Below are 22,579 nucleotides of genomic sequence, written 5' to 3' on the forward strand. Positions count from 1 at the left end.
CCGTGCAGACACATGTGAAACTGGATGCCTACCTGACGCCAGACACAAAAATCAACCTAAATGTCAAAGTTAACTGGGAGTACTTATAGAGGAAGAAAAGGAAATGTCTTTATCTCATGTAAGGAAGGATTTATTAAAAAAAAAAGACACAAAAGGCAGTAGTGCAAATAAAAAGATTGATAAATTCAGCTATATTAAAATTAAGAGCATCTTTTCACAGATACCATAAACAAAGTGAATAGACAAAGAGAAGGTATCTGCTAATTTATAACTTGAAGTATAAGAATCAACTATATAGAGAACTGTACATATAAAAGAAAAAGACACTTAATGTAGTAGGAAAATGGGCAAAACACAAACAGGCATTTCAAGTAAAAGGAAACCTGAATAGCAAATGAATACGGTAAGGGATGGTTGACATCATTAGTGATTTGAAGAGAAATGTGATTTAAACCACAATGAGACTATTTTATTTAAGTTTATCAGTGTTCTGTTGCTTTAAGCTCCAGAATTTGGAATTCATGTATTCATTCAATAAATATTCTCTCTGCTAGGCTGTTCTAGACACTTGGGTCATATCAGTGAACAAAATCAAAAAAATCTTTGCCTTGTGGAAGATACTTATGAAGTCATGTGTGGGAGGTGGAGGGGTAGGGTCAGATGATAAACAATTGCATTAAAATGGAAAATAGTGGCTATAAGTATTGCAGCCCACAACAATGTTATAAACATAAGTAGTAACTAGGACTCTCATGCACATGTGGAATGTTAATACCCATGTGCTGAGACAAATGGAAGTTTAAGTGTAATTTCACACATGGAGGTCAAAATTAGAAATTGGCACTAGAAAACATGATAATAAGTGCCTGAAAATTACTTTTTATTTGACTGCCATCTTTATGTATCATTTTCACACAAATTATAGAATAAATATAAAGTTTGGAGGAGACACTCAAACTTTTCTTCAGAGACATTCATTAATTCAACAAATAAATGAGCACCTTCTTTGTGCCAGCCACTTTAGGTCTTGAGTATAGATAGTGAACAAAACAATCAAAATCCTGGCAGGCAACAGAGTAGATCTTAGGAAAAAGCTGGTTAAATGACACACTATGAAGACACTTGTAAAACAAGCAAAAAGTTAATGACAAATATCTAAGACTACAGTATATTAATGTTACATGTTGAAGATGAGGTACCCAGATTTCTTAAGATTCAAAAGCCCCAATCAGCAAGTTAGATTTTTTTTTTTATAAATACTGCTAATTTTCTTAGCTTTGAGGAAGTTAGAGAAGGAAATTGATAGAATATTTTGCGTATATTCCCAAATCACATCCAAATATTTTAACAGAGCGTTAAGAAATATCTTTCTGGGGCACCTGGGTGGCTCAGTTAGTTAAGCTTTGGGCTTTAGCTCAGGTCATGATCGCACAGTTCGCAAATTCAAGTCCTGCATTGGGCTCTCTGCTGTCCATGCAGAGCCCATTTTGGACCCTCTGTCTCCCTCTTTGCCCCTCCTCTACTTGTTCTCCCTCCCTCCCTCCCTCCCTCCCTCTCTGTCTCTCTCTCTCTCAAAAATAAACACTTTAAACAAAAAAAGAAATATCTTCCTGAGCCAGTGCAAGAAAAAAAGATAGATCCTTATGAATAAATCTATTCATTTCCCTCCCAATATTTAATCTTCAAGCTTTAGTGTTTGATAGCTCACTGATTGGAGTTTGACACAGTGCCAAAAGTAGTCTTCAGTGAAAGCTCTCTAACTTTGGGACCCTTCTTTATCTAAATAATTAAAACTATCTAACAGAACATCAAAAACTTGCTGCCATTTCCAACAATCTATTATTGTGAACTGGAATTTTTTAATAAGAATACTGAGTTTGAAAAGAAACTATCATTCTGCAAAGTGGCCAATAATGTTTTACTTATAAATTTTATTTTGTTTTTTAATTTGCTTCTTTTTATTTTCAGTATTGATACTGATGGGACAATGACAGTAGACTGGAATGAATGGAGGGACTATTTCTTATTTAATCCTGTTACAGACATTGAGGAAATTATCCGTTTCTGGAAACATTCTACTGTAAGTATGCTATGTGCATTACATTATACTTCCTTGTAAGCCACCCAGGCATCCCTGAAGTTCACGTTATTGTTAAATCTGTTCCCTAAAACAATGGGAACTCTCTGAGGGAATTTTAATTTTTCTAATGGGTTTGTCTGCTATGCTTATTCGTGAATTTCAGTAAATTTTATACATAATAAATAAAGTCTAGGGTTCACATTGCTGCTGGTAGCAATGCCTAAACTTAAATAGAACATTATAAAATGATTGATGATTAATGCCTCATTTCTATGAGTATAGAAAATATATTAGTAGTTCAGTTGCCTAGATAAATTTTCTACTTATGTGAAGTTATATTTACATAATCAGACTCTTACTGTATCTTTGGAGATAGTTGATAACAGGTGAGGCTACAGTCATGTATTCATTTTATTGATAGTAAAATTAAGAAAGAGAGGGTTACTACTATAGTGTAGCCTCTTATCCCTACACTCTTACCTATAAAATCTTTTACACCAGAAGCACTTAGCTGATAAAGTTGTAGAAATACTATCATTATAGAACTCAATTTATCTCGGGGCGCCTGGGTGGCTCGGTCGGTTAAGCGTCCGACTTCGGCTCAGGTCATGATCTCGCGGTCCGTGAGTTTGAGCCCCGCGTCGGGCTCTGTTCTGACAGCTCAGAGCCTGGAGCCTGTTTCAGATTCTGTGTCTCCCTCTCTCTCTGCCCCTCCCCTGTTCATGCTCTGTCTCTCTCTGTCTTGAAAATAAATAAATGTTAAAAAAATTAAAAAAAAAAGAACTCAATTTATCTCAAGCTATATTTTTAATCTATGGTGATGTGAGTAGGATGAAGGATTATTTTTAAACAGTATTTCCTTGTTAGCTAAATTTTATAAAGAATTTGTTGCATGTTTTAAATGACAAGTCTATAAAAATATTTATAGACAGTCTGTATAGCAGATGAGTTTCGAGGTGTTCACATATATAGCTTTAATTTTTATTTACAGGTCTATAGCATATATCATGGTATAAAGAATAATGTGGCTATAATTTTGAGATAAAGGGAATACCTTTGAAGAATTGACAAACTAATTTCTTTCTGTAGCTAAAAAGGATTCACAACACTTGACAAAAGGCTGATCTTTCATTCTAACTTAGACCAAGAAGAGAAAAGTTGTTCTGAATCCATTCAGAAAGAAAGCTGTAGTTTTTGGTTTTGTAAATTTGTAATTACTGTTAACTTTCATTTCCTGTGAAGTGATAGTGTACTTCATTTAGTGTGGATAGTCTATTTATAATTATCTATATGCTCAAATTAGTTCAGTGTACTTTTTTTTGAATAAAAAAGTTCTAAATATTTTTATTCTCTTCTAGTAATCTACTGTACTAAAATATTTACTTGAAAATTTTTGCAGCTTTTGCATTTGTTTTTCTTTTTTAAGTTAAATCCTAAAGTTAGTTAACATATAGTATAATAATAATTTCAGGAATAGAATTTAGTGATTCGTCCCTGACATGTAACACTCAGTGCCCATCCTGACAAGTGCCCTCCTTAATGCCCATCACTCATTTAGCCCATCCACCACCCAACATCCTGCAAGCAACCCTCAGTTTGTTTTCTGTATTTAAGAGTCTCTTATGGTTTGTCTCCTGCTCTGTTTTTATCTAATTTTTGCTTCCCTTCCCCTATGTTCATCTGTTTTGTTTCTTAAATTCCACATATGCGTGAAATAATATATTTGTCTTACTCTGACTGACTAATTTCGCTTAGCATAATACCCTCTGGTTCCATCCACATTGTTGAAAATGGCAACATTTCATTCTTTTTGATCACTGAGTAATATTCCATTGTAGATATATACCACATCTTCTTTATCCATTCATCAGTCGATGGACATTTGGGTTCTTTCCATACTTTGGCTATTGTCGATAGTGCTGCTATAAACATTGGGACACACGTGCCCCTTCAAATCAGCACTCCTGTATCTTTTGGATGAATACCTAGTAGTGCAATTGCTGGGTCATAGGGTAGTTCTATTTTTAATTTTTTGATAAAGCTCCTTACTGTTTTGCAGAGTGGCTGTACCAGTTTGTATTCTCACCAGCAGTGCAAAAGAGATCCTCTTTCTCCCCATCCTCGCCAACATCTGTCATTGCCTGAGTTATTAATTTTAGCCATTCTGACCGGTATCAGGTATCTCATTGTGGTTTTGACTTGTATTTCCCTAATGATGATTGATGTTGAGCATCTTTTCATGTGTCTGTTAGTCATCTGGATGTCTTCTTTGGAAAAGTGTCTATTCGTGTCTTTTGCCCATTTCTTCACTGGATTATTTGTTTTTTGGGTGTTGAGTTTGATAAGTTCTTTATAGATTTTGGATACCAATCTTTTATCTTATATGTCATTTGCAAATATCTTCTCCTATTCTGTTGGTTGTTTTTAGTTTTGCTGATTGTTTCTTTCACTGTGCAGAAACTTTTTATTTTGACAAGGTGCCAATAGTTCATTTTTGCTTTTGTTTCCTATGCCTTCAGAGACATGTTGAATAAGAAGTTGCTGCATCTGAGGTCAAAGAAGTTTTTGCCTGCTTTTTCTTCTAGGATTTTGATGGCTTCCTGTCTTAACGTTTAGGTCTTTCATCCATTTTGAGTTTATTTTTGTGTATGGTGTAAGAAAGTGGTCCAGGTTCATTCTTCTGCATGTTGCTGTCCAGTTTTCCCAACACCATTTGCTAAAGAGACTGTCTTTATTCCATTGGATATTCTTTCCTGCTTTGTCAAAGATTAGTTGGCCATACATTTGTGGGTCTATTTCTGGGTTCTCTGTTCTGTTCCATTGATTTGTGTTTCTGTTTTTGTGCCAGTACCTTACTGTCTTGATGATTACAGCTTTGTAATACATCTTGAAGTCTGGCATTTTGATGCCTTCAGGTTTGCGTTTCTTTTTCAACATAACTTTGGCTATTCGGGGTCTTTTCTGGTTCCATACACATTTTAGGATTGTTTGTTCTAGCTCTGTGAAGAATGCTGGTGTTATTTTGATTTGAATATGTAGATTGCTTTGGGTAGTGTCAACATTTTAACAATATTTGTTCTTCCAATCCAGGAGCATGGAAAATTTTCCATTTTTTTGTTTCTTCTTCAGTTTCTTTCATAAGCTTTGTATAGTTTTCAGTGTATATATATTTCACCTCTTTGGCTAGGTTTATTCCTAGGTATTTTATGGTTTTGGTGCAATTGTAAAAGGGATCAATTCCTTGATTTCTCTTTCTGTGCTTCATTATTGGTGTATAGAAATGCACACAATTTCTGTACTTTGATTTTGTACCCTGAGACTTTGGTGAATTCATGTATCAGTTCTAGCAAATTTTTTGGTGGAGTCTTTTGGGTTTTCCACATAGAGTATCATGTCATCTGCGAAGAGTGAAAGTTTGACTTCCTCCTTGCCAATTTAGACGCCTTTTACTTCTTTGTGTTGTCTGATTGCTAAGGCTAGGACTTTCAACACTATGTTGAATAACAGTGGTGAGAGTGAACATCCTTGTCGTGTTCCTGGCCTTAAGGGGAAAGCTCTCGGTTTTTCCCCATTGAGGATGACATTAGCAGTGGGTCTTTCATATATGGCTTTTATGATCTTGAGGTATGTTCCTTCTATCCCTACTTTTTTGAGTTTTTTGTTTGTTTGTTTGTTTGTTTGTTTGTTTTTTACCAAGAAAGGATGCTGTATTTTGTCAAATGCTTTTTCAGCATCTATTGAGAGGATCATGTGGTTCTTGTCCTTTCTTTTATTAATGTGATTTGCAGATATTGAACCAGCCCTGCAGCCCAGGAATAAATCCCACTTGATCGTGGTGAATAATTCTTTTAATGTATTGTTGGATCTGTTTGGCTAGTAGTATCTTGTTGAGGATTTTTGCATCCATGTTCATCAGGGAAATTGGTTTGTAGTTCTCCTTTTAAGCGGGGTCTTTGTCTGGTTTTGGAGTCAAGGTAGTGCTGGCCGCATAGAATGCGTTTGGAAGCTTTCCTTCCATTTCTTTTTTTCTGGAACAGCTTCAAAAGAATAGGTGTTAACTCTTCTTTAAATGTTTGGTAAAATTCCGCTGGAAAGCCATCCGGCCCTGGACTCTTGTTTGTTGGGAGATTTTTGATTACTGATTTAATTTCCTCACTGGTTATGGCTCTCTTAAATTTTTCTATTTCTTCCTATTTCAGTTTTTTGTAGTTTATATGTTTCTAGGAATTTGTCTATTTCTTCTAGATTGCCCGATTTGTTGGCATATAATTGCTGATAATATTCTCTTATTATTGTTCATACTTCTGCAGTGTTGGTTGTGATCTCTCCTCTTTCATTTGTGATTTTATTATTTGGGTCCTTTCCTTTTCCTTTTTGATCAGTCTAGATAGGATTTTATCTATTTTGTTAACTCAAAGAATCAGCTCATGGTTTCATTGATCTGTTCTACTCTTTTTTTTTTTTCCCTCAAAATCATTGATTTCTGCTCGAATCTATTATTTCCCTTCTTCTGTTGGTTTTGGGCTTTATTTACTGTTCTTTTTCCAGTTCTTTGAGGTATAAGGTTAGGTTGTATATTTGAGACCTTTCTTCCTTCTTTAGGAAGGCCTGGATTGCTGTATACTTCCCTCTCATGACCGCCTTTGCTGTATCCCAGAAGATTTGGACTGTCCTGTTTTCATTTTCATTGACTTCCATGTATTTTTAAATTTCCTCTTTAATTACTTGGTTAACCCATTCATTCTTTAATAAGATGTTCTTTAATCTCCAAGTATTCATGGTTTTTCCAAATCTTTCCTTGTGGTTGATTTTGAATTTCATAGTGATTTTGAATTTCAGTGGTCTGAAAATATGGATGGTATGATCTCGATCTTTTTGAATTTGTTGAGGGCTGATTTGTGACCTGGTATATGATCTATTCTGGGGAATGTTCCATGTGCACTCAAGAAGAATGTGTATTCTGCTGCTTTAGGATGAGATGCTCTGAATATATCTGTTAAGTGCATCCAGTCCAGTGTGTCATTCATAGCCATTGTTTTCTTGTTGCTTTTCTGCTTACATGATCTGTCCATTGCTGTAAGTGGGGGTGTTGAAGTCCCCTACTATTATGGTATTATTAGCAATGAGTTTCTTTATGTGTGATTAATTGATTTATATATTTAGGTTCTTCCATGTTGGTGGCATAAATATTTATAATTATTAGATCTTCTTGTTGGATAGACACTTTAATTACGATATAATGCCCTTCTTCATCTCTTGTTACAGTCTTTATTTTTAAAATCCAGTTTGTCTGATATAAGTATGGCTTCTCCAGCTTTCTTTTGATAACCATTGGCATTATAGATGGCTCTCCATCCCCTCACTTTCAGTCTGCAGGTGTCTTTAGGTCTAAAATGAGTCTCTTGTAAGCACTTATAGATGGTTCTTGTTTTCTTGTCCATTATGATACCCTATGTCTTTGGAGCATTTAGTCCACTGGACTAATGGAGCATTTAGTCCATTGACATTTAGAGTGAGTACTGAAAGATATGAACTTAGTGCCATTGTGTTGCCTGTAGAGTTGGTGTTTCTGCTGATGTTCTTTGGTCCTTTTGGTCTTTGTTGCTTCTGTTTTTTGTTTGTTTGTTTTGTTTTGTTTTGTCTTTTCTCCACTCAAAGAGTTTGACTTAAAATTTCTTGCAGGGCTGGTTTAATGGTCATGAACTCTTTTAGTTTTTGTTTGTCTGGGAAACTCTTTGTCTCTCCTTCTAATTTTGAATGACAACCTTGCTGGATAAAGAATTTTTGGCTGCATATTTTTCTGAGTCAGCATGTCGAATATATCCTGCCACTCCTTTCTGGCCTGTCAAGTTTCTGTGGTTAGGTCTGCTGTGAACCTGATCTGTCTTCTCTTGTAGGTTAAGGACTCTTTTTACCCCTTGCTGCTTTCATAATTCTTTCCTTGTCTGTGGATTTTGTGAATTTGACTATGATATGCCTTGGTGATGGTCAGTTCTTGTTGAATCTAATGAGAGTTCTCTGTGCTTCTTGGATTTTGATGTCTGTGTCCTTCCCCAATTAGGAAAGTTTTCCACTATAATTTGCTCACATAAACCTTCTGCGCCTTTTCTCTGTCTTCATCTTCTGGGACTCCTATGATTCGGATGTTATTCCTTTTTAATAAGTCACTGAATTCTCTAAGTCTTGTATCATGATCTTTTGCCTTTGTTTTCCTCTTTTTTTTCTGCTTCATTAATCTCCATAATTTTATCTTCTATATCTCTTATTCACTGTTCTGCTTCGTCCATCTTTGCTGTCATGGCATCCATTCGAGATTGTATCTTGATTATAACATTTTTAATTTCCTCCTGACTAGATTTTATTTTTTTCTCCACAGAAAGGGATTCTCTGGTGTCTTCTATGCTTTTTTCAACCCCAGCTAGTATTCTTATTATCCTGGTTCTAAGCTCTAGTTCAGACGAAACTTCAGACTCTATGGTCCACTGTTTATAGAATCCTAGTGGTATTGAAACCCTCTCCTTTCTCCCCATCAATGGTTTGGGTGAAAAGATTTCTTGTTCAGTCCCCTGTGAGTGTTTACACTCTTTCTCTTTCTCTCCAGCTACTTTCAAGGGGTGTGCTTTTCTTGTGCAATCCTGATGCACCACACTCTTCCCCTTTCTGTCTCTCTCTCTCTGTCCTCTTTCCACGAAAATGGCTCCCTACCCTCTGTAGCCTTTCTGACCCCAGCTCACCTCTTCATGCCCCGTTCCTGCAGGGTTTTGTGGCTCAAGTTACATAGATTGTTGCGTTAGTCCCCATATCAGTTTCCTAATTGTTCAAAACGGTTTGGTGCTGACCTAGCTGCGTTTCAGGGAGGAGACAAGTTCAGGGTCTCCATGATGCTCCACCATCTTCTGTGGACTTTGGCTTAGTATACTTTCTAAGGAATGAAGTTGATGTTAACTATAAACTAACACATGATTCTTCTCCAAGAGAAACCTTCTGGAGTGATCTATTTTTAATTGAAGGGGCATGGGGATCTTTCCATTTAACAGGGTATTGACATAGGAGACAGTTTAACTATTCCGGATGAGTTCACTGAAGAAGAAAAGAAGTCCGGACAGTGGTGGAGGCAGCTTTTGGCAGGAGGTATTGCTGGTGCCGTCTCTCGAACAAGCACTGCCCCTTTGGACCGTCTGAAAGTCATGATGCAGGTGAACTTTATGATCTTGTGTCTAAGTTTCTCCTACATATTCTGAAACAGTGAGAAATGTGCTGGTTTGAAAAAGAAGTTTTAAAATTTCTTAGTAATATTCTTTCATACCTTAAAAAAGAAAGTATGAAAGCTCTATTTTGTTGCTATTAATCCTGAATTCAGTCCATGTAAGTATTTCAGTGTTCTGTAAAACCTTAAATTGTTGTGTGATGAACTTTTAGTCTTTGGCATTCTATGACTTTTCAAATGTTTAATGAGAAAAAAATCTCTAGGCCATTATTGTAGGATTCTCCTTAAATTATTTATATTTTCCTTCTGTTTTGTGTACTTTCTCAAAGTGGAATGTTTCCAAGTTTTAGAATCTGGGAACAGGGATGTGATTTTTGAAATCATTCTAAAGATGAGGTTAGTAGAAAAGACCTGGATTTATAGACTGACTTTGCTATTTACCTGCAATGTGGCTTTGGCTGATCAGAGTGGAAAGAAGGAGAAAGGAAAGGAGTTGATATTTATTTGGTGCTCATTATGGTAACCCATTTAATCTTCATAGCAAGTGGGTATTATATCCTCACATTATCTCTGGAGAACCTGAGGCTCAGAGAAGTAAATAATTTTTCCTTTATAGCAAATTAGACAAGGAATGGAGTATCTTTGGCTATAGAGCTGTGGTTCTCACACTGCATGGAACCCCTGAGGTCTCATTTTCCTTCATCTGGGAGTGGGATTAAGAATATCTAACAAGGCTAGTTGTAAGAATTAAATGATTTAAAGTATGTGCAAATGCCTGATAAACTGGAAAACCCTACTGGAATATAGTAGTTGCTTAAAAATGAGTTTTTACAAGTTGTGTTGTCATACCTGTGGTCAACATTTTTTATACTTGTCATTAGATTTAGGTATAAAAACATTTCTGACAATATTTTTAACAGCATCCATTCAGAATGTACCTAAATCCCAAGATATATTTAGGGGTAAAAATAGTGCATTAAAGAAGAATAAGAAGGAATTGGTGTTTGTGTTTTTCTTTAGGAATGATAGTAAATTGACTTTGAGAGAGCTTGAATAAGCATTCATCTTTTCCTTTGTCATATTTTATTGTGAAGTTCATTTAAAATAAAATGGATATCTCTGGACTTTATTTCCTGCAAGTTCTGTGGGGTAGGTGGGTGGGGTTTTTCAAAACTACCTTCAGGTTCAATAATTCAGGAAGGCTCACAGAATATACTAGAAGCTTTAATACTCATGGATGTGGTTTATTACAAGGAAAGATACAGATTCAAATCAGCCAAGGAAAAAAGCATATAAGGACAAGTCTGGGAAAGCACCAAATGCAGAGTTTTTGTTTTCTTCTCCCTGTAGGGTTGCCATGTGTTATGTTCCAGCATTGATGTATGACAATATGCACAGTGTTGCAAACCAACCAAGAAAGTTCGCCTGAGTCTTTGATGTCCAGAGTTTTTATTGTGGATCGATCATATATTGCCCACGTGGCTGACCTTTATTCTTCAGCCCTTCACATATTGTTTTTCTGTTTTTTACAGTAGCCACTCATTCAGTAGCCACTCATACCATAACCAAAATGATCAGAAGAAGAGCTGATTTCTATAACTGTTTTTGGCTTATTAGATTTTGTCATTTTTATACAGAGGCAGTTATAAGGTCTAGTGTATTTAAATAGTGATCACATCTGTGGTATAAACCAAGTAGTCACTGGGTGAGGCAAGTGGTACATGTTGCCATGAATTTATTGCCTAGAGAGGCTTTGAGATAAGCCATAGAAGGTATTTTAAGTTTTGGTGGGAGGCTGTGTGCATTCCATTGTCTATGGCTCTGATATACAAAATACAAAATTGTTTTCAGACCCATTTATATTTCATGGTGGTATTGCTTCTGGGGGGCGGAGAGATAGTATATTACTTGCAGTGTATGGTTAAAAGTCTCTTAAACTGAACTTGTTCACATTCCAAGGGCAGTTCTGTAGTCTAATACATACTTTGGTTCATGTTATCTTATTGTTGTCTGTAATAATTTTAATTTTGATCATGTCCTGTCTGCCTGCTTTCCCACACTGAGGGTACTGATTTTTCTTAGTTTTAGATTTGGAATCAGCCTCTACAATGTGGTAATAATTCTTCCCATCATTATATATTTTCTGAGCTTTCTATATTCTATATTCTATTTTTATTTTTTCTAGATTCTATTTTTAAACATATCTTCTTGCAGTAATAAATAGTGTTGAAATAAAGAGGGTGGTTTGTATGGTTACCTTAGAAATAGTAACAGTAACATGCCACCAGTATTTTGTATCACTCTGCTTTTATTTTTAGGTTCACGGTTCAAAATCAGGCAAAATGAACATATATGATGGCTTTCGACAGATGGTGAAGGAAGGAGGTATCCGCTCCCTTTGGAGAGGAAATGGTACAAATGTCCTTAAAATTGCTCCTGAGACAGCTGTTAAGTTCTGGTCATATGAACAGGTAATTGTTATCACCTGTGGAATTTGTTAACAAAGAGGAGTTAATAAACTGATTCAATAGCAGTGAACATACAGTGCTTTTTGGGTTCTTGTTGTAATGCATAATAATTTTCCACATCTACTCCAGGAAGAATTTCTCTTATAGGAGATTAGACTAGATAAACTCAAATTCCTTATGACTAAACTCTAGGATTTTTTTTTAATGTTTATTTTATTTTTAAGAGAAAGAACGTGAGCAGGGGAGGGGCAGAGACAGAGAGGGAGACATAGAATCCCAAGCAGGCTCCAGGCTCCAAGCTGTCAGCACAGAGCCTGATGTGGGGCTTGAACCCATGAACTGTGAGATCATGATCTGAGCTGAAGTCAGACACTTAACTGACTGAGCCACCCAGGCGTCCCTAAACTCTAGGATTCTTAATTTCATATGATTTATTTTAAAAAAGACGTTTATTATTATTATTTGTTTTATTTTAGAGAGAGAACACATGAACTGGGGAGAGGGCCAGAGGGGGAGAGAGAGAGAATCCTAAGCTCGATCTCACGACCCTGGGATTGTAACCTGAGCTGAAATTAAGAGTCAGAGGCTCAATTTGCTGAGCCACCAAGGTGCCCCTAAAAAAAAAAAAAAAAAAAAAGACAAAAGACTTTCTTTCTTTTCTTTTTTCTTTTCTTTTCTTTCTTTCTTTTCTTTCCTTTTTTCTTTCTTTATATTTTTAAATTTTTATTTAAATCCAAATTAGTTAGCATATAGTATAATAATGGTTTCAGGAGTAGCATTTAGCGATTCATCACTTACATGCAACACCTAGTCCTCATCCCAACAAGTGCCCTCCTTAATGCCCATCACCCATTTAGCCCATCCCTCTACCCACCTCCCCTCCAGAAAATCTCAGTTTGTTCTCTGTATTTAAGAGTCTCTTATGGTTTGCCTCCCTCTCTGTTTTTATCTTATTTTTCCTTCCCTTCCCCTATGTTCATCTGTTGTGTTTCTTAAATTCCACATATGAGTGAAATCAAGTATTTATCTTTCTCTGACTGACTTATTTCGCTTAGCATAATACATTCTACTTCCATCTACCTTGTTGCAAATGGCAGTATTTCATTCTTTTTTCTTCTGTTTCTCTCTTTTTTAAAAATTTTATTTATTTATTTTTAAATTTACATCCAAGTTAGCATATAGTGCAATAATGATTTCAAGAGTAGAATCCAGTGATTCATCCCCTTCGTATAACACCCGGTGCTCTTTCCAACAAGTGTCCTCCTTAATGCCCCTTACCCATTTAGCCCTCCCTCAACCCACAACCCCTCCAGCAACCCTCAGTTTTTTCTCTGTATTTAAGAGTCTCTCATGTTTTGTCCCCCTCCCTGTTTTTATATTATTTTTGCTTCCCTTCCCTTCCCTTATGTTCATCTGTTTTGTATCTTAAATCCCACATATGAGTGAAGTCATATGATATTTATCTTTCTCTGACTAATTTCGCTTAGCATAATACCTAGTTCCATCCACGTTGTCACAAATGGCAAGATTTCATTCTTTTTGATTGTCGAGTAATACTCCATTGGAGGATAGAGCAGAAAAATGAACCTGGACCACTTTCTTATACCATACACAAAAATAAATTCAAAATAGATGAAAGGCCTAAATGTAAACCATCAGAATCCTAGAAGAAAAAATAGAAAACGACCTCTTTGACCTCAGCTGCAGCAACTTCTTACTCAACATGTCTCCAGAGACAAGGGAAACAAAAGCACAAATGAACTATTGGGACCTCATCAAGATAAAAAGTTTCTGCACAGTGAAGGAAACAATCAGCAAAACTAAAAGGCAACTAACAGAATTGGAGAAGATACCTGCAAATGACATATCAGATAAATGGTTCGTATCCAAAATCTAAAGAACTTTTCAAATTCAACACCCAAAAAATAATCCAGGGAAGAAATGGGAAAAAGACACAAATAGACACTTTTCCAAAGAAGACATCCAGATAGCTAACAGACATGAAAAGATGCTCAACATCACTGATGATGAGTGAAATACAAATCAAAACCACAATGAGATACCCCCTCACACCTGTCAGAATGGCTACAATGAACAACTAAGGTAATGACAGATGTTGGTGAGGATGCAGAGAAAGAAACACCCTTTTCCACTGCTGGTAGGAATGCAAACTGATGCAGCCACTCTGGAAAACAGTATGGATGTTCCTCAAAAAACTAAAAATAGAACCACCCTATGAGCCAGCAATTGCACTACAAGGTTACCTCTCCAAGGGATATAGGTGTGCTGTTTTTTTTTTTTTTTTTTTTTTCAGTATATGAAATTTATTGTCAAATTGGTTTCCATACAACACCCAGTGCTCATCCCAAATTTGTTTTGTTTTTTTCCCCCATTGAGAGAGACCCCTCCCTCCCACCCCCCATCAACCCTCAGTTTGTTCTCAGTTTTTAAGAGTCTCCTATGCTTTGTCTTTCTCCCACTCTAACCTCTTTTTTTTTTTTTTTTTTCCTTCCCCTCCTCCATGGGTTCCACATAAGAGTGAAAACATATGGTATCTGTCTTTCTCTGTATGGCTTATTTCACTTAGCATCACACTCTCCAGTTCCATCCACGTTGCTACAAAGGGCCATATTTCATTCTTTCTCATTGCCATGTAGTTAGGTGTGCTGTTTTGAAGGGGTACATGTACCCTAATGTTTATAGCAGCATGTACCCCAATGTTTATAGAAGTATGGAAAGAGCCCAAATATTCATTGACAGATGAATGGATAAAAAAGATGTGGTATATATATACAGTGGAGTATTATTCAGTGATCAAAAAGAATTCTGTACTCTTTCCTTAGTAGCTCTTAAAAGAAATGTAGAATTTTTGCTTATTCATTATTCTTAATTTTTTTAAGAAGTTTGTTTATTTATGAGAGAGAAAGAGACAGCGTGTGAGTGGGGGAGGGGCAGAGAGGGAGGGAGCCACAGAATCTGAAGCAGGCTCCAAGCTCCAAGCTGTGAGCACAGAGGCCAATGCGGGGCTCAAACTCACGAACAGTGAGATCATGACCAGAGCCAAAGTCAGACCCTTAACTGACTGAGTCGCCCAGGTGCCCCTTGTTTATTCATTTTGAATTCAGAGCAGAAGCTGCCTGTTAACGTATGTTTTATGAAAGTATCCCAATCTAAGATCTGGGAGGAAAACTTTTAAGTTGTATATTGACATTGTCATAAAGTGGAGTTGAGTTAGAATGAAAGCTCCATGAGGGCAGGGTTTTGGCTTCTTCTCCATGGACTCTAGCACTTGGAGCCTGGCCTGTGAGAAGTGGTCAATAAGTGTTTGTAAATGAGTGTCATATAGTGGGTGAACATCCTTCAGGACTTTACTCAGGAGTTATTTCCTCCAGGAAACCTTCTTCACTGTTACAGTTCCTTTGTTTCCCTCTATTAGAATTATCACACTAAATTCTGATTATCTCAGTGCTTCTCTCTCTCCTTAATGAGACTGTGAGCTTCCTTAGGCAATATCTGTTTGCAGGTTTATATTCCCAGTATTCTGCCCAGTGACAGTGAGTCCTTACTGATGAGTGAAAGCACAGAGCTCCCAGAGCTGGAATTTGAGCCCAAGCCTGCCTGCATCTCAAGTCCACTAGGGTGAAGGGGAAATGTGTATTTCAAGCAGAAGCAGAAATGCAGGCACAGGGGAGCATCATTCACTTAGGAAATTGAAGGTGGTTCATTTGACTCCAGTGCAGTGGAGTGTGTTTCTAGGAAGATAATGATGAAAGCAGGCTGGACAGGTAGGCAGAAGCCAAATGTAACAGAAATTTTGATTATATCCTGAATAGGGTGAGGGACTATTGGACATTTTATATAGAGAAGTGAAATGAGTATATCTACATTTAAGAAAGACCAACCCGGAAAAAATGGAGGATGTATTAGAGGCAAGTGAGGTCAGACTGGAGGCAGGGAGACTAATATTTAAGGAAATATTTCTATAATTCAGGTAAGAAATGATGATCACCAGTGCAGGATGGTGGCTGGAGAAATTGGAGAAGGAAATGAACTGAAAAATATTTTGGAAATAGAATCAGCACAACTTGCTGACTGACTAGATATTGAAGTGAGAAAGAAAGAGGAATCAGAGATGATACTCTGGTTCCTAATTTGAACAACTAAAGTACATAGAGAATACAATAAGAGGAATAGGTTTTCGGGTAAAGTGACATGTTCCATTTTGGACAAGCTGAATTTGGGACATCTCTGCAACACGAGCAGGTTGCTGTCCAGTGGGACTTTTGATCTCTGATGGAGAGGTTTTTTTTGAGTTGCAGCCATTGAAATGGATTGCTGAGGAAGGCTTATAGAATGGAAGAATTCTGGGAATCTGCCAGGGAGAAGTAAAAGGAGCCCGTTGCAGAAAAGACTGAGAAGGAATAGCCAGAGGGACAGGAGGAAATGCAGAGAGTGATGGCCTAGAAGTCAGAGGATTAACAGGGTTTTGTGAAGGGTCAAGTGCTATAGGCTGGTAAATACAATAAGGAAAGGGTCTTTTAGGATTTATCAACACACAGACAGGAGAACTTGGCATAAATGTTCCAGTGAAGTAAAGAGATGAGAAACCATTCTGAAACGACTGTAAACCAGGGGGTGACAATAATTGTACAGTGTAGACACATTTTTTGGGAAGTTGGACTTGAGTGAAAGGAAGGAGAAGATATGAGGGAGAGTGATAGAAAGATGGTGGACAGAGGGGGGGTTTTAATATGTTTTATTTTAATGTGCCCATTGCTGAAGCAAGCATGTCAACACAAAGAACGAAGTTAAAAGTATAGGTGGGAGAGGCTGGTAAACGCAGCAGGTGTTCACAGGAAGTGGGGATGGGGGTGGAAGGGCTGGGGAGACATAGGTGCTATCCAGATGCCCTGGGAAGGATTGGCTTTGATGGTACGGGGGACTCTTCTTATGTCACTTTGGGAAGAAAGAAGATATATGTGGATGTGGATAATTTTGCAGAGAATGGGCAGGAATACCCTTGCCTGGTAGCCTCTGTTCTTCCTTGAGTTCCCAAGAAAGGACAGTCGCTGAGAATGAGGGAGGAAGTGGTATTGGAAGCTGGAGGAGGATAGAAACAATTGAAATAGGTGTTGTAACACATGGAAAAGGACAGACAAAAGGATTTTAGTGTGGCTTTGAGGGCTCAGTTAGTCTCCTGCTTCTCTCTGTTGATTTATTCCACTTCTCCCTCCAGGGTCGGTGGTTAATAATTACCTTTGTAGACTCTCCTTACCTTTCTAAAACAAGGAGTCTGATTTGCCTGGTTTATGACCACAGTCTGTTTGGGCACAGCTTTTCTTTCCAAGTTGTAAAAAGTAAAGAGTAATAGTGATCACATTTGCCGAACATTTGCCATGTCCTCAACACTCTGCTGTATTATATTATTTAATACTTTTAGCAACCTTGTGAGATAGGTTGTTATCATAGATGAGGAAACATGCTCATGAACTTGCTCAGGGCCACATGTTTCTGGAGTTCCAGCCCCAGGTCTGCCTGTATCTGGAGCCTGTGATATTATCATCCTGGTCTGTGGACATTTTGGATGCATCGGGGTCAGATTTTACCCTTGGCCAGATTGGCTGTGTTGGTTGCTTTAGTACCAGTGGGCCAGATGGGCTCTGGGGTTGATGTGGTAGAGTAATTATATGTACTACCTACAGAAATCTTTCTAAGTTGTTTTGTTAATATTTGTCACTTATTTTATTTATACTGGTGAAAATAAACTCATCTTAAAAAAGAAAAACTATGAGAAAAACATCTAAAAATTGTAAACACTTCATCAACCCTGTATGAGTGCTATGAATTGTGTTTTAGCAAAAGAACAACTGGGTCCCGTCTGTGGAACATCTGTGTTCTGTGGAAATCTAACTTGAAAACCGCTGTCCAGTAAACTGAATGTATTAGCATTTGAGCCTTGCTTTTTTCTGTGAGGTATTAACGCACTGTATGTATTTGGAAAAGCATCATCATATTGTCAATTTAGGAGCTAATTTGTATTTTGATATTTACCTAGTCAGCTCGCGTTGCCATAACAAAATACCATACTGATTGTTTAAACAACAGAAATTAATTTCTCACAGTCCTGGAACTGCGGGATCCAAGACCAGGGTGCTGACCAGTTTGGTCAGTTTTGGTCTGGTAAGGGCTCTCTTCTTGGCTCGCACATGGCTGCCATGTGTGCTTACATGGCCTTTCTCTCATACATGTGTGTGTAGAAACAGAAAGAGAGGCAGAGAGAGAAAACTCTCTGGTATCTTTCTTAAGGACACTTTCTTTTTTTTTTTTTAATTTTTTTTTTAACGTTTATTTATTTTTGAGACAGGGAGAGACAGAGCATGAACAGGGGAGGGTCAGAGAGAGGGAGACACAGAATCTGAAGCAGGCTCCAGGCTCTGAGCTGTCAGCACAGAGCCCGACTCGGGGCTAGAACTCATGGACCGCGAGATCATGACCTGAGTGGAAGTCGGCCGCTTAAAAGAGCCCCACCCTCATGACCTCATCTAACTCCAGTTTATCTCCCAGAGGCCCCATCTCCATGTATCATCACAGTGGTGGTTACAGCTTCAACATAAGAATTTGTTGGGAAGGGGAGACATGATTCAGTCTATAGCAGGTATTAATATACATTTAAATATGTATTTATACAGTACAAGAAGTTGCTTACTGTGGAAGGACAAAAAATAGGAATCTTTGACAGATTTATTTCTGGTTCCTTGGCTGGGGCAACTGCACAGACTATTATTTATCCTATGGAGGTAAGTACCACTCTGAAGTCTGACTGTGTGGGTGCTATTTGTTTGATTATCTACTGTTGGGTAACAAGTTACCCCCAAATTAACAGTTTAAATTTTTTTAAATGTTTTTATTTATTTTTGAGACAGAGAAAGACAGAGCATGAGTAGGGGATGGGGAGAGAGAGAAGGAGACACAGAATCTGAAGCAGGCTCCAGGCTCTGAGTTGTCAGCACAGAGCCCGACGTGGGGCTAGAACTCAGGGACTGTGAGATCATGACCTGAGCCAAAGTCGGGCACTTAACCGACTGAGCCACCCAAGTGCCCCCCAAATTAGCGTTTAAAATGGGCATTTATTATCTCAGGATTTTTGTGGGTCAGGAGTCTGAGAGTAGCTTAGTCGGGTGCCATTGGCCCAGGGTTTCTCTGAGCCTAGAGTCAAGGTGTGGGTCAGGGTCGCAGCCACCACAGGGTTCACCTGCAGATGAGTCTGCCTCCAAGCTTGCTCACATGTTTGTTGCTGGGCCTCCCTGTTTATTAGCTGGAGATATCAGTTCCTTATCGCAGGGACCTCTCCATAGGCTGTTGGAGTACCCCCACAACATGTAGCTGTTTTCTCCAAGTTGGTGATATGAGAGAGTGAGAGAGAGGGAGAGAATGTTTTAGCCAGCACTTAGGATGGAAGCTGCAATCTTCTGTCATTTCTGCTATATTCTGTTGGTCACACAGACCAGCCCTGGTGGAGCATGGGAGGGGACTACACACCGTGTGAACACAAGGAGGCAGGGATAGTTGGGGCCCCTCTTGGAGGCTGGCTGCCACAGTGTTGATAAGAATTATAGCACTCATTTCCCTCCAAAGAGGTTCTGTACCATACATTTAATAATGGAACCTCAAGATTCGACTAGGTAATGGTAGTCCTAACTAGGCATCCTATCATTAGAGCCTGGGGTTGGCAAACCATGTATCTGTGTAATACTTTGTATAGCCCTTGAGCTAAGAATGATTTTATACATTTTTAAAAGGAGGTTAAAAAAATATGCAACAGACCTGATATTTTAGGGCTGCAAAGACTGAAATATTTACCATGAGGCCTTTGCAGGAAAAGTTTGCCAACTCTTGCTTTAGAGCGAAAATAATATTACAGATGTGGCTATCTTTATTGGTATGACAAAGGGGTTTTCAGCATATAATAAGATCTAAGCAAAAAATACCCTTCATTTTCACCTTTGTGCTATGCATATTAATACAGCTTTCCTTGCAAGCATCTTTTTTTTTATTTTTTATTTTTTATTTTTTAAATTTTTTTTTTTTAACGTTTATTTATTTTTGAGACAGAGAGAGACAGAGCATGAACGGGGGAGGGTCACAGAGAGAAGGAGACACAGAATCTGAAACAGGCTCCAGGCTCTGAGCTGTCAGCACAGAGCCCGACGCGGGGCTCGAACCCACGAACCGTGAGATCATGACCTGAGCCGAAGTCGGATGCTTAACCGACTGAGCCACTCAGGCGCCCCCCTTGCAAGCATCTTAATATGGTTATTCATATTATTTCCCATAACCCCTTAAAAATATCCTAACGGAATACATAGTCTTCCTCTTATAGCCTCTATCTCAGTTAACAGCATCACTTTCCCACTTCTCTGCTGCCTCCCTCCTGTGTTCAAGCTAGAAACACTGGGATCATTCTGTGTGCTACCATTTCCCTTACCCTCCATATCTAATTTTAAGACCTCTGTAAATTATTTTCTATTTCCTCTGCCACTACCCTCATTCAGATCCTCTTTAAAGTAAATAGGTCCTCTTGGGTGTCATCTTAGCCCTTCACTAGTCATGCTATGTGAGGGATAACACATCAACAAACTAGACAGTCATTTGAGGGACACTATGTGCTGGGTATTTGTTCTCTGTAAAATACTTTGAATTCCATGATGGACTTAATATAAATAATAACATTTTGTTATATTCTTTTATAACTAGGTTATAAAAACCAGGCTGGCTGTAGGCAAAACTGGACAATATTATGGAATATTTGATTGTGCCAAGAAGATTTTGAAACATGAAGGCGTGGGAGCTTTTTACAAAGGTTATATTCCCAATTTATTAGGCATCGTACCTTATGCAGGTATAGATCTTGCTGTGTATGAGGTGAGTTTGCAGCCATGTTTTAAATCTGAAAATGTAGTTAATATAGTTCCTATTGTTAGAATTTGACTTCATATAAAGAAGCACATATATACCAGGAAATAGTTTGTGACCAGAAGCAGATTCAGGGCCTGGGCACCTTTGTATCAGATTTCCCTGGGAGTTATTTTTTAAAAAATTTTTAATGTTTATGTATTTATTTTGAAAGAGACTGCATGAGCAGGGGAGGGGCACAGAGAGAGAGGGAAAGAGAGAATCCCAAGCATGCTCTGAACTGATAGTGCAGACTTGGGCTTGAACTCACAAACCTGTGAGATCATGACCTGAACTGAGATCAAGAGTTGGAAGCTTAGTAACTGACTGAGCCGCCCAGGTGCCTCTCCCTGCAAATTATTTTTATTAATGAAGTGAGCAAACTCACACTCAAGTATAGTTATTCAGCTGAGAAGATGGTATTAAGGATTTTTTTTTTTTTGAGGGGAGACAAAATAAGCAAGAAGGGCGCATTTTCTTTGATTTGTTAAAATCTGACATTGATGAAGCTGAGAGACTGATGTATATGGCACAGATTCACCCCTGGTACTGAAAAGACAACTTAGACTGCAAATCTTGGGTCAACTCTGCCAAATTTTTGAATTTGGGTCAACTCTGCCAATTTATGAATCTGACAAACAGTTTCAGTTTTTGCCTTTGAAAAACTGAAATTCTGGTCGGGGAGATAGGCAGACTACTAAAGCATAGTGTGGTTAGCTGTGCTGTGATAGAAGTAAGCCTGGGCGCATTTGGAAGAGACCCACCTATAGCTGAGAGGAAGGGTGGCATGTGTAATGAAAGTTTTCTTAGAGGACTTTACCTTTTTTTCTAAACAGATTTATTAGGATATAATTTACATGCCATACATTTCATTCATATAAAGTGTACAGTTCAGTGGCCTTTAGAATTTAAAATTTAATTTAAAATTGTGGTAAAATGTATGTAACATAAAATTTGTCATTTTTAACCATCCTTAAGGGTATAATTCAGGGATATTCATTACATTCACAGTACTGTGTTCCATCCCCACTATTTCCAGTGTTTTTTTCATAATCCCAAACGTAAACTCTGTATCTGTTATGAAATAACTCCCCACTCTCCCTTCCTCCCAGCCCCGGGTCACCTCTAATCTACTTTCTGTCTATATGAATTTGCCTATTCTAGTTATTTCATACAAGTAGAATCATGTATTCTACAAGGGAATCATGTCCCTTTTTGTCTGGCTTATTTCATTTAGCATAATGTTTTCAGGGTTAATCCATGTTGTAGCGTATCAGAACTTCACTCCTATTGGCTGAATAAGATTCCATTGTATGTATATACCACATCTTGCTTATCTGTTCATCTGTTGGTGGATACTTGGCTCACTTCTGTTTTTTGGCTATTATGAATAATGCTACAGTGAACATTGGGGTACAGGTATCTTGTCACATCTCTGCTTTCAATTCCTTTGGGTATATACTGAGGCATAGAATTGCTGGGTCCTATGGTAATTCTATGTTAAGCTTTTTGAGGAACGGTCAAACTGGTTTCCATGGTTATACCCTATTTCATTCCTACCAACAGTACACAAGAATTCTAATTTTTCTACATCCTTGCTAACACTTGATAGCTTCTGTTTATTTTATTTATTTAATTTTTTTTAACATTTATATTTATTTTTGAGATAGAGATAGAGCATGAGCGGGGGAGGGGGAGAGAGAGGGAGACACAGAATCTGAAGCAGGGTCCAGGGTCTGAGCTGTCAGCACAGAGCCCCATGTGGGGCTCAAACTTGTCAACTGCAAGATCATGGCCTGAGCCGAAGTCAGATGCTCAACCGACTGACTCACCCAGATGCCCCTGTTTGTTTTTTTTAAATAGTGGCCATCC

The 22,579-nt window shown here is 37.9% G+C and overlaps 1 protein-coding gene across 1 annotated transcript in view; it reads left to right on the plus strand.

Annotated features, from left to right (window-relative positions):
- Positions 1–22,579, plus strand: part of LOC109271961 (calcium-binding mitochondrial carrier protein SCaMC-1) — a 61,131-nt gene that overhangs the window by 30,663 nt on the left and 7,889 nt on the right. The window contains exons 4-8 of the mRNA XM_019457691.2: positions 1,969–2,080; positions 9,118–9,276; positions 11,606–11,758; positions 18,445–18,552; positions 20,510–20,677. Coding sequence (XP_019313236.1) covers positions 1,969–2,080; positions 9,118–9,276; positions 11,606–11,758; positions 18,445–18,552; positions 20,510–20,677 — 700 coding nt within the window. The remainder of the gene's footprint in view (positions 1–1,968; positions 2,081–9,117; positions 9,277–11,605; positions 11,759–18,444; positions 18,553–20,509; positions 20,678–22,579) is intronic.

The sequence above is a fragment of the Panthera pardus genome, unplaced genomic scaffold, assembly GCF_024362965.1.
Source record: "Panthera pardus isolate Hobbes unplaced genomic scaffold, ASM2436296v1 HiC_scaffold_11, whole genome shotgun sequence".
Classification (NCBI taxonomy): domain Eukaryota; kingdom Metazoa; phylum Chordata; class Mammalia; order Carnivora; family Felidae; genus Panthera; species Panthera pardus.